The sequence below is a fragment of the Poeciliopsis prolifica genome, unplaced genomic scaffold (genome assembly GCF_027474105.1).
Source record: "Poeciliopsis prolifica strain line A6 unplaced genomic scaffold, Auburn_PproV2 SCAFFOLD339, whole genome shotgun sequence".
Classification (NCBI taxonomy): Eukaryota; Metazoa; Chordata; class Actinopteri; order Cyprinodontiformes; family Poeciliidae; genus Poeciliopsis; species Poeciliopsis prolifica.
Window position 1 is genome coordinate 1 of NW_026562714.1, and position 16,922 is coordinate 16,922.

General features: G+C 39.8%; 1 protein-coding gene across 1 annotated transcript; it reads left to right on the forward strand.

Moving 5' to 3' along the window:
- Nucleotides 1-8,157: 8,157 nt before the first annotated feature.
- Nucleotides 8,158-15,078, forward strand: LOC129357920 (homeobox protein aristaless-like 4; the record flags this gene model as incomplete). Its single annotated transcript, XM_055026855.1, is given in 5 exon segments — nt 8,158-8,477; nt 11,879-12,007; nt 14,759-14,796; nt 14,798-15,014; nt 15,016-15,078. Coding segments are annotated over 5 exon segments (767 nt in total), but the record flags the coding sequence as incomplete, so codon positions are not given.
- Between the last annotated feature and the right edge of the window lie 1,844 nt (nt 15,079-16,922).

The window sequence follows — 16,922 nt, forward strand, 5'->3', positions numbered from 1 at the left end:
CACACCTTGTCTCACACTGACTTGACCCCACACTGACAAACCTCCTCCTCAGAACCTCCTCAAGCTTTGGATCAGACCAGTTCCTACTTTAACCGCGTTTAGGATCGCTGATGCAAAGATGAAATTAAATAACGTCTCACGTGGCCTGATAAAAAAAACAACAACAAAAACATAGAAAATAAGAGTCGGCTTGGAGGCTGCTTTACTCGTGATTTGAATGGCTTAAATGATTTCTGACTGAGTTTAAAAGATGGAAGGGAAATATGCTGAACCTGCTTAAGAAAAAAAAAAAAGAAAAAGATAAATGATTCCTCCTGTGTTCCCTACCAAAAAATACTGAAGTATTTCATCTGCTGGTTCACTTCCTTTATCAGAGATGTATTTCACCCAGAAGGGGCTTAAGCTTTCAAAGATGGGTTCTGGTGATGTGATATGCAGTCTGATATCCTCAGGTGGTTTCAACCGAGACGCTTTTAGTCTGACGGAAAGCAGAACGGTTGCTTGACAAATATTTACCTACATTTGGCTCACTAAACGTGGTGTTTACAGCCAGCAGGCTGTCAGTCACGCAGCTGAGTATAGCCAAGGACGGAGGAGAGCTCGGTGCGTTGGCACGCTGAATTATGAGAAGGGCAGAAGGAAACACAGAGTGAAAGGCACTGCATTCGACTAACGCAGGTTTTATCACATAAATGGCATCATGACGATATGCCGAACAAGCATCCATAGATTTTTTGTTTGAGAAGAAATTGATTGATGAGTAAAGAAAACTTAGAAGTACTCACTAAGGATAGTGTTGCAAATGATTATTTTGGAGCGGCATGCCAAGACAAAACGCCAGGCCAGATGGTCAAGAGCATTAAGGTCAAGATAAAGCACCTTTCCTTAAAAAGTGCTTAATAATCAAAACTGACAGTCAAAATGTTTGGTTGTGACTATACTATGATGTAACTACCATCATTAGTTATGAGCATAAAAGCAGTATAAAATCTATATTGTGTAGACCGCAAGATTATAGACACAGCTCCCAGGATGTGTCTCCTGTCAAGCAAACCTTTCTAAAAACACTTCAGATCAACTTTCAAAGATTACAAGGAAGTCTGGCTGCTTAAGGAAACACTGAGGAACTGTGCACAGCTACATTATAGTTTAGGAAATAGATGAAATTGTGCAACTAATTTTGCATGAAAGCATATTGTGAAAGTGCAGAACTTTTGAAAAATATGACAGAAATCCATCTATCTATCTATCTATCTATCTATCTATCTATCTATCTATCTATCTATCTATCTATCTATCTATCTATCTATCTATCTATCTATCTATCTATCTATCTATCTATCTATCTATCTATCTATCTATCTATCTATCTACTTTTTGATTGGATCACAGACTGATCAATACGTCAATAACATTGATGTCCCTAGAGACTTCCTCTTTTGATGTCCCCATGTCTTCTCCCTGTGTCCGCGGGTGTTGACCTTTAGCTTGGCTTCTCTGCCCCTCATATGTTTGGAGAAGAGGGTGAGTACTCCTCTGAGCTTGCAGCAGAGAAATCATTTGAAACTCAGGATGAAACTCTTTGGTGTCAAATTCAAACTTGCTGCAGCTTTCAGCATTGCTCCAGTTTAACAGTATAACAGGTCCCATTATAATCCATTAATGCTTGTGATCCCTTGTCATATTTAACTGGTGACACAATTTAAACTAATAAAAGCCATCATTTGGCTTTTATTATTTTTTTTTTGGGGGGGGGGGGATATAACCCTGCAGGCTCTTCAGAGCATTTAAAGAACATTTTGGATATCATTTCAGCATCCTGAGATTTTGTCACTCTTCAGAGTTTTCAGTTCCCCTTTGTGCCAGTTTTTGACCCCAACACAACCACTTCAGCCTCTGATAACAGTCGTCTGTACAGATTGGTTGGAGCAGGGTGTAATGGGAACCAGCCCAGCGGCTCGGACGGCCGAGGAACGCTTCAGCAAGTCCCTGACGTGAATGGAGGTGACAGGAACTCAGGATCATTTTACCATTTAGCCTAAAGTTTGGCAGGATAATTTACATTAGGCTCAGTTTGCATGGCCGACTGAGAGCAGCCGGACAGAAAAATGCTCGTGAAGTCCACGAGTTCTTTTGGTCTCGTTGACTCTGTGTCACGTAAACTGAAGTCTCCTACAGAAGCAGGACTGGATAAGGCAGACGGAGCGAATTAAATGTTTTAATGCTCAGAGTGAAGCGAGGTCAAAATCATGGGTTTGTGAAGGTAGCTGTTATGCATGGCATTGTGGTTTCACCAAATCCTAATCATCTAAAACTTTATAACAGGTTTGAATGTTTGGCGTTGTTCAACTGCAGCAGTTAGCAGAACATGAAACTACTTTACAAAATATAATGGTCGTATTTGTCTTTCTCCTATTTTTATGTGTTAAGGAAATGCGTGAGAAAGTAGAAACCTTATATTTAACACTCTCCTAACAGCTTGGTGTTAGTGAGCGGGTTTCGCCAAGGTCACATATGAGGAGAAATATTAGCTCCTGTTTTTGTGGATTTTACATAGATTAAACTGCAGTTTCAGACTGTGACTTTAAAATGAATGCATTGTGGAGGATGATCAGTCGAAGACAATATATATATATATATATATATATATATATATATATATATATATATATATATATATATATATATATATATATATATATTTTTTTTTTTCTTTCAAAAACCTGGTTTTTGATTTTATAAACATAAACAACTGACTGCATGGGAACAAATATTTTAAATCAAACTGGTAATGAAACTATGAGCGAGAGAAAGAGTGTGTGATCAGGCAGATTTAAATGAATCAAAATTATTTCACTGACTGCATGTTTGTTTCACATGACATTGTATTATCCATGATAGTTAAAAAAACATTGCTTTAATGTTTTCTCCAGCTCTTAAAGAAGCTTTATTTTCATTTCAATTTAGACCCTTACTCGCAACGCGTTTCGGCACATGATGCATGTCATTTTATAAAAGAAAGCAAAATTATATTCCCCGAAAATGTTGTTTTGAACATTCGTCATCCATATTTGAAGATTGTCAAATAAAAAGCATTGATAAGATCTTCAGCCGTGGTGCAAAGCACGTCATTTGAATTTATATGTTTTAAATAATTTCTCCAAACAAGGTTATATATATATATATATATATATATATATATATATATATATATATATATATATATATATATATATATATATAATATATATATATATATATATATATATATATTAGATTAGAGAATGTTGTTTTTATAATTATACCAAAAGTAATTTAGAAGAAGCCAAAATTGTTCACACATATCGAGTGATCGGCAAACGGAGAGGCAAGAGGATTGGCAATAAACAGGACACTTTTCTAATATGCTACTATCTCAGCCTTGTGTTTAATGTAATGTTGCTGTCTTATATTCTAAATATGATAAGAATTTTTAAATCTTTTTGCTGGCACTGTGTGTTGATGTTAAGTTGAGGTTGCAAACAGCTTTTGTCCCCCTCTAGTGGTAAAAAAATTATTACTATTGAATACTACTACTACTATGACTGTAGCTATAATAATAATAATAATAATAATATAATAATAATAATAATAATAATAATAATAATAATAATAAAAATAATTAATAATTAAACAAATGAATGATGACAAAATTGTGGCTGTTTTAGATTAGATCCTGCTCAAAGGTCATAAAATTGATATTATGCATTTCCTTTTCCATATTTGATCTCATTTTGCTCCTTCAAAATTGGATAGCTCATCTTCTGATTAGGAAGCATGTGGTTAATCGCTCTCCCTATCAATATGTGGTGTGTAATTTATAGTATTTCCTTTTAAACACTGTGAGCTGACCCCAGTCAAGGCAGTCAGTAAAAAGCCAGGGAAGGTGCCCTGTCGCTTTACAGCCAGTTAAAATTACTCTTTGATGTTGCAGCAGTAATATCTGTCCGGGCGGTTTTGACCTTTTAGCCTGTAAGGACTTGTTCATCGACATGCACACAACCTCACTTTGTGCATTGCACTGTGAGTCAAGGATATTATTAGAGCAGTAAACATATAAATGTTGCTTTTGGAAGCAGACGTTTTACGCCGACTGCAGTGAAGTCAGATGGAAGTTTTCTTTGCTCTTTATAACCTACTTTCTAAGCACCTAATTGTTAGGCATCTTCTCTGTTGACATGCAAAGCTCCAGAAAAAACAATGTTGCTGAGACAGACGAAATTAAAATTAGATGTGCTTCTACCGATGTCTCTGCCTCAATGTTCTGTGTGAGCTGCATTTAAAAGTCTGACATATGTTGAGATGAAACGCCAAATACAGTCCTTATGTCTTTGCCGGAGTTTACATCTAGACATATATGGTGTTGCTGGCAGGAGGTTTTAATATTTGTCTCACCTGTGACAGATTTGAATGAATTAAAAGCAGGAGATTGTTACAATATCACGGTCTTGCCAGAAAACTTTAGGGATGCTGTTTGGGCAAAATCCTTTGATCAGAGAGAGGCCTCATGATTTCAAACAGCCTGAGTGCTTTATGGGGACCATGAGTCCCAGCAAAGAAAACATGACGCAACAGCAGTTTGACATTTGCCCCCTTTGAAGCACAATAGGAAGACATGGTCATGTACGCCAGGAGTCTATCTCCAACTATGCTGCAGAGATTTGCTTCTTATGAAGCCTTTTGTAAAACTAAACAAAAATAAAGTAAAACACCTTCCAAATGTAGTTAAATCTGTATGTCTGCATGCACAGCTGCAAGCAGGAGACCTCCAGATGAGTTATAAGTGGTCAGTGAGGGGGAGGGGCACAGGTTATTTAGGAGTGACACACCTGAACCGCATAATGGCAACAGCAATTAGTCGACAACGCAACAATGATACCAGACACATATCAGAAGTCGTTCTGGAACGGAAAAACGTCAAGCCTTTGCATGGGCCCAACTTTACTCGCTACTAGACGTAACCTAAAAATAGCCTGATCTGTACCTTGAGTGCAACCATTTCAACTAAAATCTTCCAATTATGCTATGATATCAATATCCAATATCAAATAATAACTCCAATGTTGAGTCAGAATTCTGCCAAAGGTTTGTTGAAGTCAGTCAAAAAACATGCAGTCTTCTTGTTTTCAAATGTTGAAACCAGTATTGGAGAGTTTGGTTTGCTATTAGCACCTGATTATTATTATTTTTTCTAATATGCGTCTATTAGAGAAAATTCACCAGAGGGCCAAATGTTTCTCCATAATAATAAAAGTTGTGTAAATTTAGTTATGTTGGTTTAAAATGCAAAAAGTGGTCAAATAAATAACGATGTCAACAAATATGTTATCTACAGGTTACTATATTTAAAAATATCCTTTTATTTTTTATTTAAATCCTTTATCTTTCAATAACACTATATCAACGTGGATTCGTTGACAGTAAGTTAATTATGAGTAGAGAACTTGAAGCTTCCATGAGGTTGGAAAAAAAGTAAAAAAGACAGCTTTCTTCCTGTTTTAAATACTTCTTTGTATTTTCAGGACAGCGATTCAGTTTTTCTTCAACACCTCCTGAATCACTAAGAGTTTCTATGTCTACTCAAAATCAGACATCTTGTTGATTTTGCATTCTTCAGGGTGCTGCCTCTCTCTCCCTCAATCTTTGCATCCCCTACTGTGTGTCTCTGTTATCCCCTGGTTACCTTCATGACATCAACGTCCACGAAATGGTCCTAGGTTGCGAAAAATGAAATTTCCTTGCACTTATTGCACAAGTGTTTCTTATTAATTGTTTCTTTTTTATGGCACAGGGACAAAGTTCAATCAAAAATTAGTCCTATTCCAGAGACTGTGCTTCTGCGAGAACAATTCCTGTTTATTGGTAGATATGGAACTATCTGCTCCATATCTAACCTTAAGTTATTTTTCTTATCAGTCCGAATTTAGCTGTTTGTTATAGTGATTCATCTGTGTCTAATTCTTTCCAGGGAGTTAATTACAGGATTATTTCTGTACCTCTGTAAGAATGGAGATTGTCAGTGAAGAAATAACTTTAAGCGTCGCTGATCTGTTTAATCGTCTGACCTAATAAAAACACAGCTAAGAAAAGAAAAGAAAAGATGTGAACCCAGAATGGCACTTTGAGGAACTTGGTGTCTTCTGATATATGATTTGAACTTAGAAATACTCACAATGCACACTCCACATCTTTCAAGAAAATATAATATATATGCAAAGTTCAATACCATCTGGAAGATTTAAATTGAAATTTCAGCTTTATAATTGAAATAATAAAGATGTTTGCCACATTTTAAGTGCTATAGAAACTTCAAAACATCTCCCAGTTTCACCTTGATAAATCGTTGGATGAGCAGATAAGCTTTAGATGTCAGCAGTCCTAAAAATAATTTGATAAAAGGTCGTGTTACTGAAACTGAGTGAGACAGCTCTCACTGAGCAGCCTGTTCCCATGTCCTACATGGGAATGTGTTTTACTGAGACGATGCATTAGCAGTCCTTTTTTTCCAACTTTGTTCTGGATCAGGCAACGTTTCCAAAGGAGCAGATAGTTCACAACAGAATACTGGCAGAAGCAAAACTGTGGAAATTATGATCGGAGAGCGGCTTGAGGTTTTACAGCGAAATCTGCAGCCATGAAGAAATCAAATGTGAGCGCAATCGACAGGGAGAGTGAGAGATTTTTAAAAATTTTTGGATCTGTAGAAACTGGTCAATTATTTGTGACAATAGTGGTGCAGAAATGACTCGATAGGCACTCTGAGATATTTCACTGACAAACAGCAACTGAGTGGAGAGAAAAAAAGAGAGGTGTTTATGAGTGTGTCTTGAGGACAATGCTGATGGTTAAGAAGTCTTAGTCATGGAGTGAAATCTGCAACGTTCAGTCAGTCATAGAAAAAACATCTGTAGTCTACTGGGTTAAGCAGCCAGTTTTACAAGCACACACTAAACACTGTGGCAACACATTTCACAACAAAGTTTCATCACACAGAGTGAGAAACGTCTTTGTTCCGCCCCGTCAGACCTCATAAATTAAAATATTGGTCCTTCAAAGAAATCATTATATCTGAATGCTCTGTCTGAGGCTCGTTCCTGGAAGTTTGGTCAAAGGAGACCCCTTGTTTCTTTTGTTTGACGTTAGATAGAGCTAATTAGATGATCCATGTCTATTCCCAGGAGGAAAATTCTTTATGATGGGCCAAGATCAAAAAAAATATCACACAGAGATTTTCATTGGAAGATTTTGTTGGATTTATGACCAAAATATTCAGCAGATTTTTGCATGTGAGCCAAGGCAAGAAAAGTGTTGACTCTGAGCTCGGGTCCTCTACCAGAGGCCTGGGAGCTTGAGGGTCCTGCGCAGTATCTCTGCACATTTCTGGACTGAGATGTCTGATGTTGTTCCTGGGATCTGTTGTAGCCACTGCTCCAGTTTGGGGGTTACTGCCCCGAGGGCCCCGATGACCACAGGCACCACTGTGGTCTTCACCTTCCAGGCCCTCTCCAGTTCTCCCTGAGGCCCTGGTATTTCTCCAGTTTCTCGTGCTCCTTTTTCCTGATGTTGCAGTCGCTTGGTATTGCTACATCTACCACAACGGCTTTCCTCTGTTGTTTATCCACTACGACAATGTCTGGTTGGTTTGCCATTACCATTTTGTCTGTCTGGATCTGGAAGTCCCACAGGATCTTAGCTCTGGCGTTCTCCACCACCTTTGGGGGTGTTTCCCACTTTGATCTTGTCCATATTCTGTCCATATTCTGCACAGATGTTTCTGTACACTATGCCTGCCACTTGGTTATGTCGTTCCCATGTTGTTATTTATATATATATATATAAATATATATACTGAGCACTCAGGCCAATAAGGTCACCTGAAAAATGTAAATACCTTTGAGGACCAAATGTATCAAACACATATATTCTTCTGCGTCTTTCTGTCTTCTGAAAATCACACTGTATTTTCCCCACTACAATACATTACTCTTATAAATACTCCCCTTTTTCCTAATTTATCTTCAGTTTAATAGCAACAAATTTACAAAGAGTTGTTCCAGTCCAATCATTCTTCTTAAGAATAACACTTTTAAGAGTTTCACACACTTCCTGTTTCTGCAGGTAAGGACAATTCAGGCCTGACAGACTCTGATTTGGCCCCAGACTCTGATCCACCTGGAATGGACTCCAGATACTTGGCTGTGAAGGACCAAGGTGTCAAGGCAGCCTCTGAAAGGTCGCCGAGCAATGACTTGGCGAGTCCGCTGGAAAAAGTCGATGGTGGCGAAAGCAACAAGGGCAAGAAGAGACGCAACCGCACCACCTTCACCAGCTATCAGCTGGAGGAACTGGAGAAGGTTTTTCAAAAGACGCATTATCCTGACGTTTACGCCCGGGAGCAGCTCGCTTTGAGGACTGACCTGACCGAAGCCCGAGTGCAGGTAAGAGCCAACACAACTAAATGGACGTTGGATACATTTATTCTGGACACAATGCTTTAAAAAAAAAAGCTCTGAAGAGAAAAGGCTTTAAACAACAAAACCTCCTGCACCCTTCAGCATCTGCAGAGATAAAGTCACTCTCAGAACAACATGAGAGATTTATCTAGTAATGTGGGAGTGGGGAGAGAGAGTGTGGGGGAGTGAGAGCTTGCAGAGGCCAGGGGGCCCAGGGTGGATCAGGGGGCTGAGGTTTGAGCTGCCTGGGCCTCATATGTGCAGTTTAAAGAGAGCAGACTTTCATCAACACATGGCTCTGCAATGTTTTTCCTTAGGATTGTCTTGATGGCTTTATCCCTTTGCACTTTCAAAGTTTAGTTTCCTGAAATTGCAAGATCTCTTGCTGTCGGGTTCTCCATGAGCTGAGGCTCACAGCGCCCCTTGACCTTTTAGGCTCAATTAGTTTAGAAACTGGTCACAACTGCTGTAATGCATTCCCACATCAGAGAGAGTGAAAGAGACCTCCACCATATCTGCTCCATGTCTTTGTGTGGTGCATGTGGATGAGAACCAAAGCCCTTGGATTTTCCTTGTTTTTCTTTCATTAAAGACCCGTTCAGACAAGAATGTGTCCCCGCTGTGGTCTCCAGGAGGTGTGAAACTTTTCCCATGGGCTTCCGCTGGTTCGTCAGCGACTGTTATCAGCTTACTTCAAGTTCTGGCCAAAACAAGCCTAATATGTTAAATTCTGGCTTCGTTCTTTCCGTGTCCGTCAATTTAGATGAGATAAGAGATTGATCAAAAACAATCACCCAGATGATGAGCTGAAACGGTGAGCGAGAAATACAGGAAATCTGTGCAGCCTCCAGGGCCGTAACTCACTCCAGAGTCTAAAGGCATGCCGCTCTGCAGTTGTGCTATCACTGACCTGCCCGCTGCAGATGGATGCAGCTTTACAGTCGTCGGCTCTCCAGCAGTCCACTTAAACACTCAGGTTAAAAAGATAAAAGGCACAAGATGCCTTATCAGCCACAGGATAGGGTTTTGTGCTCCATCCAGGTAATTTGCATGTAAGAGGGAAAGAAAAGAAACAAAAAAACTCATCAGGTCAGCATCTGGAGCAAAGAAATGTTAGAGCACCCTAAACTACTGATAAAAAGCATTCTCCAAAACATATAGCTTTTTTCTTACAAAAGAAAGGAGAGCAAACAGACCTCAGTGGTTCATGTTTCACATACACGCACATCAAATAACAGGGCACCTTTTTGTTAAACAACGCCAGGGCCCGGTGTTGTTTGCTTTTTTAGTCTCAGGGTTTCAAAGGAAGAAGGTGAATTCAGATCTGAGCCACATACACTACATGTGAAGGTCAGGGGTCACAGGTCAGGGGCTTCAGTATCGTCACATCTCTGAGATTCGCAGCTCTGATACGTCCAGGGAGCCGAGACGGCATCGGACGTGGAGTCCTCCGGGGAAACACAGGTGTCCACATGAGTTTATAGATGAAAGATGAGACGCAGATCCCACCTACAGAGAGACAGAGGAGGCGAGACGGTCAGAGCGCATCTCAAAGGGCCGAGGAATATCCGTAATGTTACATTATGATGTCAAGTTGTCTGCTAAACTGAGATAGAATGTGAAACCATTTTAGCAACAAGAAGAAAAATGGTGTTTTTAAGTCATCCTCATTTTAAATTTAAATGATTTTAGCACAGACAGACTAGCACTATTAAGCTTTTTGTAAACCAGACGAATGTTTGATCTTTAGCACTATAAGCACGACACCATTACTTCCATTCTCCAGAACAAAAACAAAACACTATGCAAGCATATGTTGCAGAATCTAATGCATCGGTAAAAGTTTACAACAAACAGCACAGGAAAGCACTGCTGCAAGTCTTCCTGGATAAACTGCATTTTTAACGAGTTTCAAATGAAAACAGTAAACATTCATAGTATCTCTTTAACCTCAGTCCGCAGGTGCCCTCTGATGACCTTACAGGGAATATCAAGTTCTCCACTTAGAGATTTTTTTTTTTGCAGAAAATGAGAACAAAAATAGCTGATGAACATAAACACTGGTCAGACATCCTCCTGTTATGTTGTTGGAGTTTTATGGCAGCTGGAAAACTGAAGCCAGGCTCAGCAGCCCCTCTTTTTTTTTCCTCTCCTACTTGGTTTGGAAGGTGAAATGAGTGACAGCAGAGGCAGGTTATCAATCCTCCGAGCCGCGCTCTCACTTCAAAGTGTTTTCAGCCCCCGTACAGCCCTCCTGCTGGGGCCAGTTTGGTATTTCTCTGCTCTTTCTCTCTGGAGCAGTAACATAAATAAAGGCTCATTGAGAGTCTACCAGCTACTTAAGCTGTCAAGGTCTTTACCAATTACTGTCACAAGGCAGTGTGTGCAAACATAGAAATATGTTAGAGCATAATAGCCAACAGACTTGGAGCAGGGCAAAAACTGAGATGTCCATGGATTCAGGATTTGAGGAAGAACGTGACGAGCTCGATCATTACAGTAAATCCATAAAGTGACCTTCGGAGACAGCAGTCTTCGACTGGGTGGTGATGATTAGGCTCAAAAGAAGACATATCAAACATCAAGGAAAGACGGATTATGGCCTCAAATCGGCGTGCCTTCGTAATTTAGAAGAAGACCGTGACTCAAAGCCAGAGGTTTTAGACTTCAGGAAATTAAAAGGGAAGATCCAAACAAACACCAATTATCATCCTATCTCACTTTTCCATTCCCCCTTTTTGCACGATATCAGGAGGGCACCAGAAAAATAGTCTGGTTGGTAACATCAATGGAAGAGACATTTTCAGGAGACAATAAAATCAAATGTTTACATTTAGATGTTTAGATTTGCTTGCACAAAAAAAAAAGGTAGATGATTACAGCGCAAGAGAAAAAAACACATTTTGATTACTTTCAGATTCTCCACTAGAAAGCCAAACACACAAATTTTTGCAGTAAACACAATGAGATTTAGATGTCAAAGGCAATTATGGAAGATAAAACACACACTCTGTGGTCAGACAACAAATACGCATTGGTGAGATGATTTTAGAGCTACAAACTACATGTAAATTTCTGTAGCAATTTGTTTCGAAATCATCCGCTTCCTTTTCCGCCTCAGTCACACTCACACAGCTTTAATTGCCTCTGAGTTGCAATTTTGAGTCTGTGAGTTCACACTAAGGTTGTGGGTTTTTTTTTTTTTTTTCATAAGAATCAGATTCCCAATTAAAACATCCAGATAAAAGTCCTTCCTTTTGATCTCAAGCAAAAGTGTGTTTGGGTTTTAGTAACACTACATTTCTGCTATTCCAGTCTCATTTTAACTTCACCTCAAACTTCTTGCTCTCTTCAAAGATGTGTAAACTTTTGTTTTCCATTTGCAGGTGTGGTTCCAGAACCGGAGAGCGAAGTGGAGGAAGAGGGAACGATTTGGTCAGATGCAGCAGGTCCGAACACATTTCTCAACTGCTTACGAGCTGCCGCTCCTAACGCGTCCTGAGAACTACGCACAGGTACAGGAGCAACATGTTAAATCGTGCTCAAAATGCAACAGATAGATTTGGTTTATTGAGTGCTAACAGGAGTCTGCGCAAGAGATTTTTGTTTTAATAAGAATGGAATAGTTGAGTTCAAGTTTGGTCAGTCTTGTTGTCACTTTTGAATTGATTTATGTTGCCAATCTTGGTCTTCTTTTTATAGCTAGAAAAAAAGCTTAGCAATCAATCAATGGCTTTATGTTCAGCCAAGAATGGTCCAACTCAGCGGATGTAGGATTTTGAAAAACAAATGTTCAAGTGAAGCCCAAGTTTTTTTGAAAACATCAAAATATCATTTTAAAATAGAGTTGTGCCAAGCGCTGTGGCTCAGACATCAACTTTATTTATATTAGCTGGCTGCAGTTTGCTGCTATGAGTTCTGACGGCAACATACTCACCTTTGATTCAACTTTTGAATAGCCGATAAAACCTTTTAGCAAGTCTTTAGGTTAGCAAGGGATGTCTTAAAATATTACAGGTACATCCCAGTACAGCATAATATTGTGATAAATATCAACAATGTTCCATGCTTATAATGGACCGGCAACTTGTCCAGGTTTCCGATATTGGTTTGAAAGTGGCCTAATTCAAGGAACGCAGCAGTTGTAGTTCATTTCCTTGATGCAGTTGCTTTTGAAACCCTGATTGTAGACACAGTGCACACCTTATCAATCTCTCCAAAGCGCATATACAGTTAGGGCCAGAAATATTTGGACAGTGACACAGGTTTTGTTATTTTAGCTGTTGACAAAAAATGTTCAGAAATACAATTTATATATAATATGGGCTGAAAGTGCACACTCCCAGCTGCAATATGAGAGTTTCCACATCCAAATCGGAGAAAGGGTTTAGGAATCATAGCTCTGTAATGCAGAGCCTCCTCTTTTTCAAGGGACCAAAGTAATTGGACAATGGACTCCAAAGGCTGCAAGTAACTCAAAAGGCCTTTCCCTCGTTAACCTGTAATCAAGTAAGTAGTTAAAAGGTCTGGGGTTGTTTCCAGGTGTGTGGTTTTGCATTTGGAAGCTGTTGCTGTGACCAGACAACATACGGTCAAAGGAGCTCTCAATTGAGGTGAAGCAGAACATCCTGAGGCTGAAAAAAAGGAAAAAATCCATCAGAGAGATAGCAGACATGCTTGGAGTAGCAAAATCAACAGTCTGGTACATTCTGAGGAAAAGGAATTGACTGGTGAGCTTGGGAACTCAAAAAGGCCTGGGCGTCCACGGAAGACAACAGTGGTGGATGATCGCCGCATACTTTCTTTGGTGAAGAAGGACCCGTTCACAACATCAACTGAGGTCCAGAACACTCTCAGGGAAGTAGGTGTATCTGTCTCTAAGTCAACAGTAAAGAGAAGACTCCATGAAAGCAAATACAAAGGGTTCACATGTAGATGCAAACCATTCATCAATTCCAAAAGTAGACAGGCCAGAGTTAAATTTGCCCAAAAACACCTCAAGAAGCCAGCCCAGTTCTGGAAAAGTATTCTATGGACAGATGAGACAAAGATCAACCTGTACCAGAATGATGGGAAGAAAAAAGTTTGGAGAAGAAAGGGAACGGCACATGATCCAAGGCACACCACATCCTCTGTAAAACATGGTGGAGGCAACGTGATGGCATGGGCATGCATGGCTTTCAATGGCACTGGGTCACTTGTGTTTATTGATGACATAACAGCAGACAAGAGTAGCCGGATGAATTCTGAAGTGTACCGGGATATACTGTCAGCCCAGATTCAGCCAAATGCTGCAAAGTTGATCGGACGGCGCTTCACAGTACAGATGGATAATGACCCCAAGCATACAGCCAAAGCTACCCAGGAGTTCATGAGAGCAAAAAGGTGGAATATTCTGCAATGGCCAAGTCAATCACCAGATCTTAACCCAATTGAGCATGCATTTCACTTGCTCAAATCCAGACTTCAGACGGAAAGACCCACTAACAAGCAAGACCTGAAGGCTGCGGCTGTAAAGGCCTGGCAAAGCATTAAGAAGGAGGAAACCCAGCGTTTGGTGATGTCCATGGGTTCCAGACTTAAGGCAGTGATTGCCTCCAAAGGATTCACAACAAAATATTGAGAAAAAACTTTTTTGTTTGGGTTATGTTTATATGTCCAATTACTTTTGAGCTCCTAAAATGTGGAGTGTTTGTAAACAAATGTGTACAATTCCTACATTTTCAATCACATATTTTTGTTCAACCCTTTAAATTAAACGTTACAATCTGCACTTGAATTCTGTTGTAGAGGTTTCATTTCAAATCCAATGCGGTGGCATGCAGAGCCCAACTCACAAATATTGTGTTACTGTCCAAATATTTCTGGCCCTAACTGTATGGGCTTTCCTTCTAAACTCTCTCATGTCCCGTTGCATACTTTCTTACAGACTTTGTTGTTTCGCTCAATGAAAAAAAAAGTGTGGCTAAAGCAAGATTAACATAAAGATAAATTTTGCTGTCCTAAAGGGGCAATTTGTTTTGCAGCCAGCAAGGAACAAATGTGTCCTTTGAACAGCTTCTTTAGTCGCGTGGCTCAGTAATGGCTGAATCAGACTCAGGCTCGCTCTCTTACTCATTATTGTGAAGGCCATAACATAAGATTACTGTATGAACAACCAGCAGAGAGGCGTAATCATTCTGACTGAATATGACAAATCAAACATCATAATTTTATATATATTTTTTTATGACACCTCTACCTCTACCTTTTTGACAATGTTTCAGATCCAGAACCCCTCCTGGATCGGCGGCAGCAGTGCAGCATCCCGTCCCTGGCTGCGTTGTTCCCTGCGACACCGTGACCACATGCATGACCCCACACCCCCACTCTGCCAGTGGGGTCTCTGACTTCCTGGGCGTATCGAGTCCCGGGGGACATGTCGGACAGCCTCACATGGGCAGCCTGTTTGGCGGCTCTCCTGGCATGGCTGCGGGCATCAACACGTACGATCTCAACATGGATCCCGACCGCAAGTCCTCCCAGTATTGCTGCTTTGCGTATGAAAGCCAAAGAGCACAGTGCTGCCATTTCTTGGGCAACATGATGCGCCGATGCACGCTGGATGGGGGATATATTACGCAGACTAGGGGCACTTAATTCAAAACTCTGCAGGAAAGAAGTGACTGCCTTTATAAATGCTGCAACAAAAATGATTATGAGCATCGGAGGTGGCTGGCAGAGGTTTGCCAGGTTTCAGTGCCTCTGCTGGAGGAAAGTCAGTGTGAAAGCCTGATGGAAAGAAATGCTGTGTAGTCCTAAAGACAGACAGAGAGGAGGATTTCAAACACTCATGCACGTTTATTGTCTGTGCATTGCTATAAGTGTATGCAGTGTGGAGTTTGGTGCTGTTTTCATTTTTACTTTATTTAATTTTTTTGTAGGATTTTGTTTTTTTGAATTCTTTGTACTTTTACAAATATTTCAACCCAAAAAAAAAAAGAAACAGAAAGTCATTGTTCTTTTTTTTTAAGCCACAATAATTTCTTTTTTTCCATCAACAATATTTTTAGCATTAGACCTCTGAAATACTGGGGCTGTAAAGAAAAACGAGTTTCAGAAAATCGTCCTGCACATCCATCACGTCGAGCAGCTCCTCGCTTTCAGCACAGTTTTTCAGCAAATACTGCGAGTTTAGGAACGTCTAAACCCATAAGTTATTCTGTTTCCTCACATTTAAATGTCGAGTGGGTGGAACATGACCAGGCTGAGTCGGATCGAGATGGGAGATCCACCTGCTGCACTGAGTAAGTCTGCTGATGGCCGCAGAGAGGAGGGATGGACGAGGAAGTGAGAGGGGAGGTGCACAGCAGGCCTGCTGCTCTCTGGACCTGAGAGCCTTGAAACAAAAAGGACATTTTGTCTAAAAAGGGGACTCAACTGAGCCCCTGGCCTTGCTTCGGAGAAGGAAGCGCCCTCCTCAGTCAGACTGTCAGGAATAACACAGAAAACAAGCAATCCCCGTGTTTGAAAGAGAGAAGACCGGCCCAGATTACAAAGTGTGCGTTGACACTTTGAAGCTTTTCAAGGACTTTGCCATTTGTTTAACTTTTTAGAATTTTCAGCCAGAATGTGTCTAGCTGTCAAAGCTGAACATACAGATGGTATTTTTATCTTCTTTTCTCTAGTTGCTCTGCTCAAAATACTTAAAGCATCAAAGTCACTGTTAATTGAAAAACATCTTATAGGGGGATGGCCATGTGACAGTAACACAGTTATTAATAATAATCTACATTTCAGGTGAAGCATGAAGAAGAAACCTGTCAAAAATTCTAAATCTTTGAAGTTCATATAAGAAAAACATTCTAGCAGAGTTTTAGAATGGATGCTATTGTTAGATTCAATGTCTTTCAAGAAAGGAGGAAAGATAAAAGAGCTCATCACAGTCCAAGAACAATTGGACCAATAAACAGTCCTGGTTCGAAATGTTACCACTGAAGAGAAGCACAGAACCAAAAATATCTGTGCAAAAGATCGTTGTAGAACAGCATCTAATAATACTAAACATGGAGCAGGTTTTAATAAAGTTTTCTGTTAAGTCATTATGTTTTTGTACTGTCAAATCTATGCTTCTGACAACAGGGTACCTGTTTCAAGCACAGGCCCACAGCATGATACCACCTTTGCCATATTTTTGGTAGACTCCTCATTGTAAAACATTGTCCTTTCTCGACATGCTGATAATTTTAGTGAAGCCTAATCATACCGGTGCCTGCTTAAAAAAAAGAAAATTGTGGCCTGTTATTGACTAAAAGTCTGATGTTTTCATCATTATGACAAAGAAACAGAAATAAAATTTTGTGCTATATCAAATTTTAAAATTTAGCATAACACATTTTTGTTTCAAAGAAATTATTATTTTTATGTTAAAAGAAATTTAAAACGGTCAAA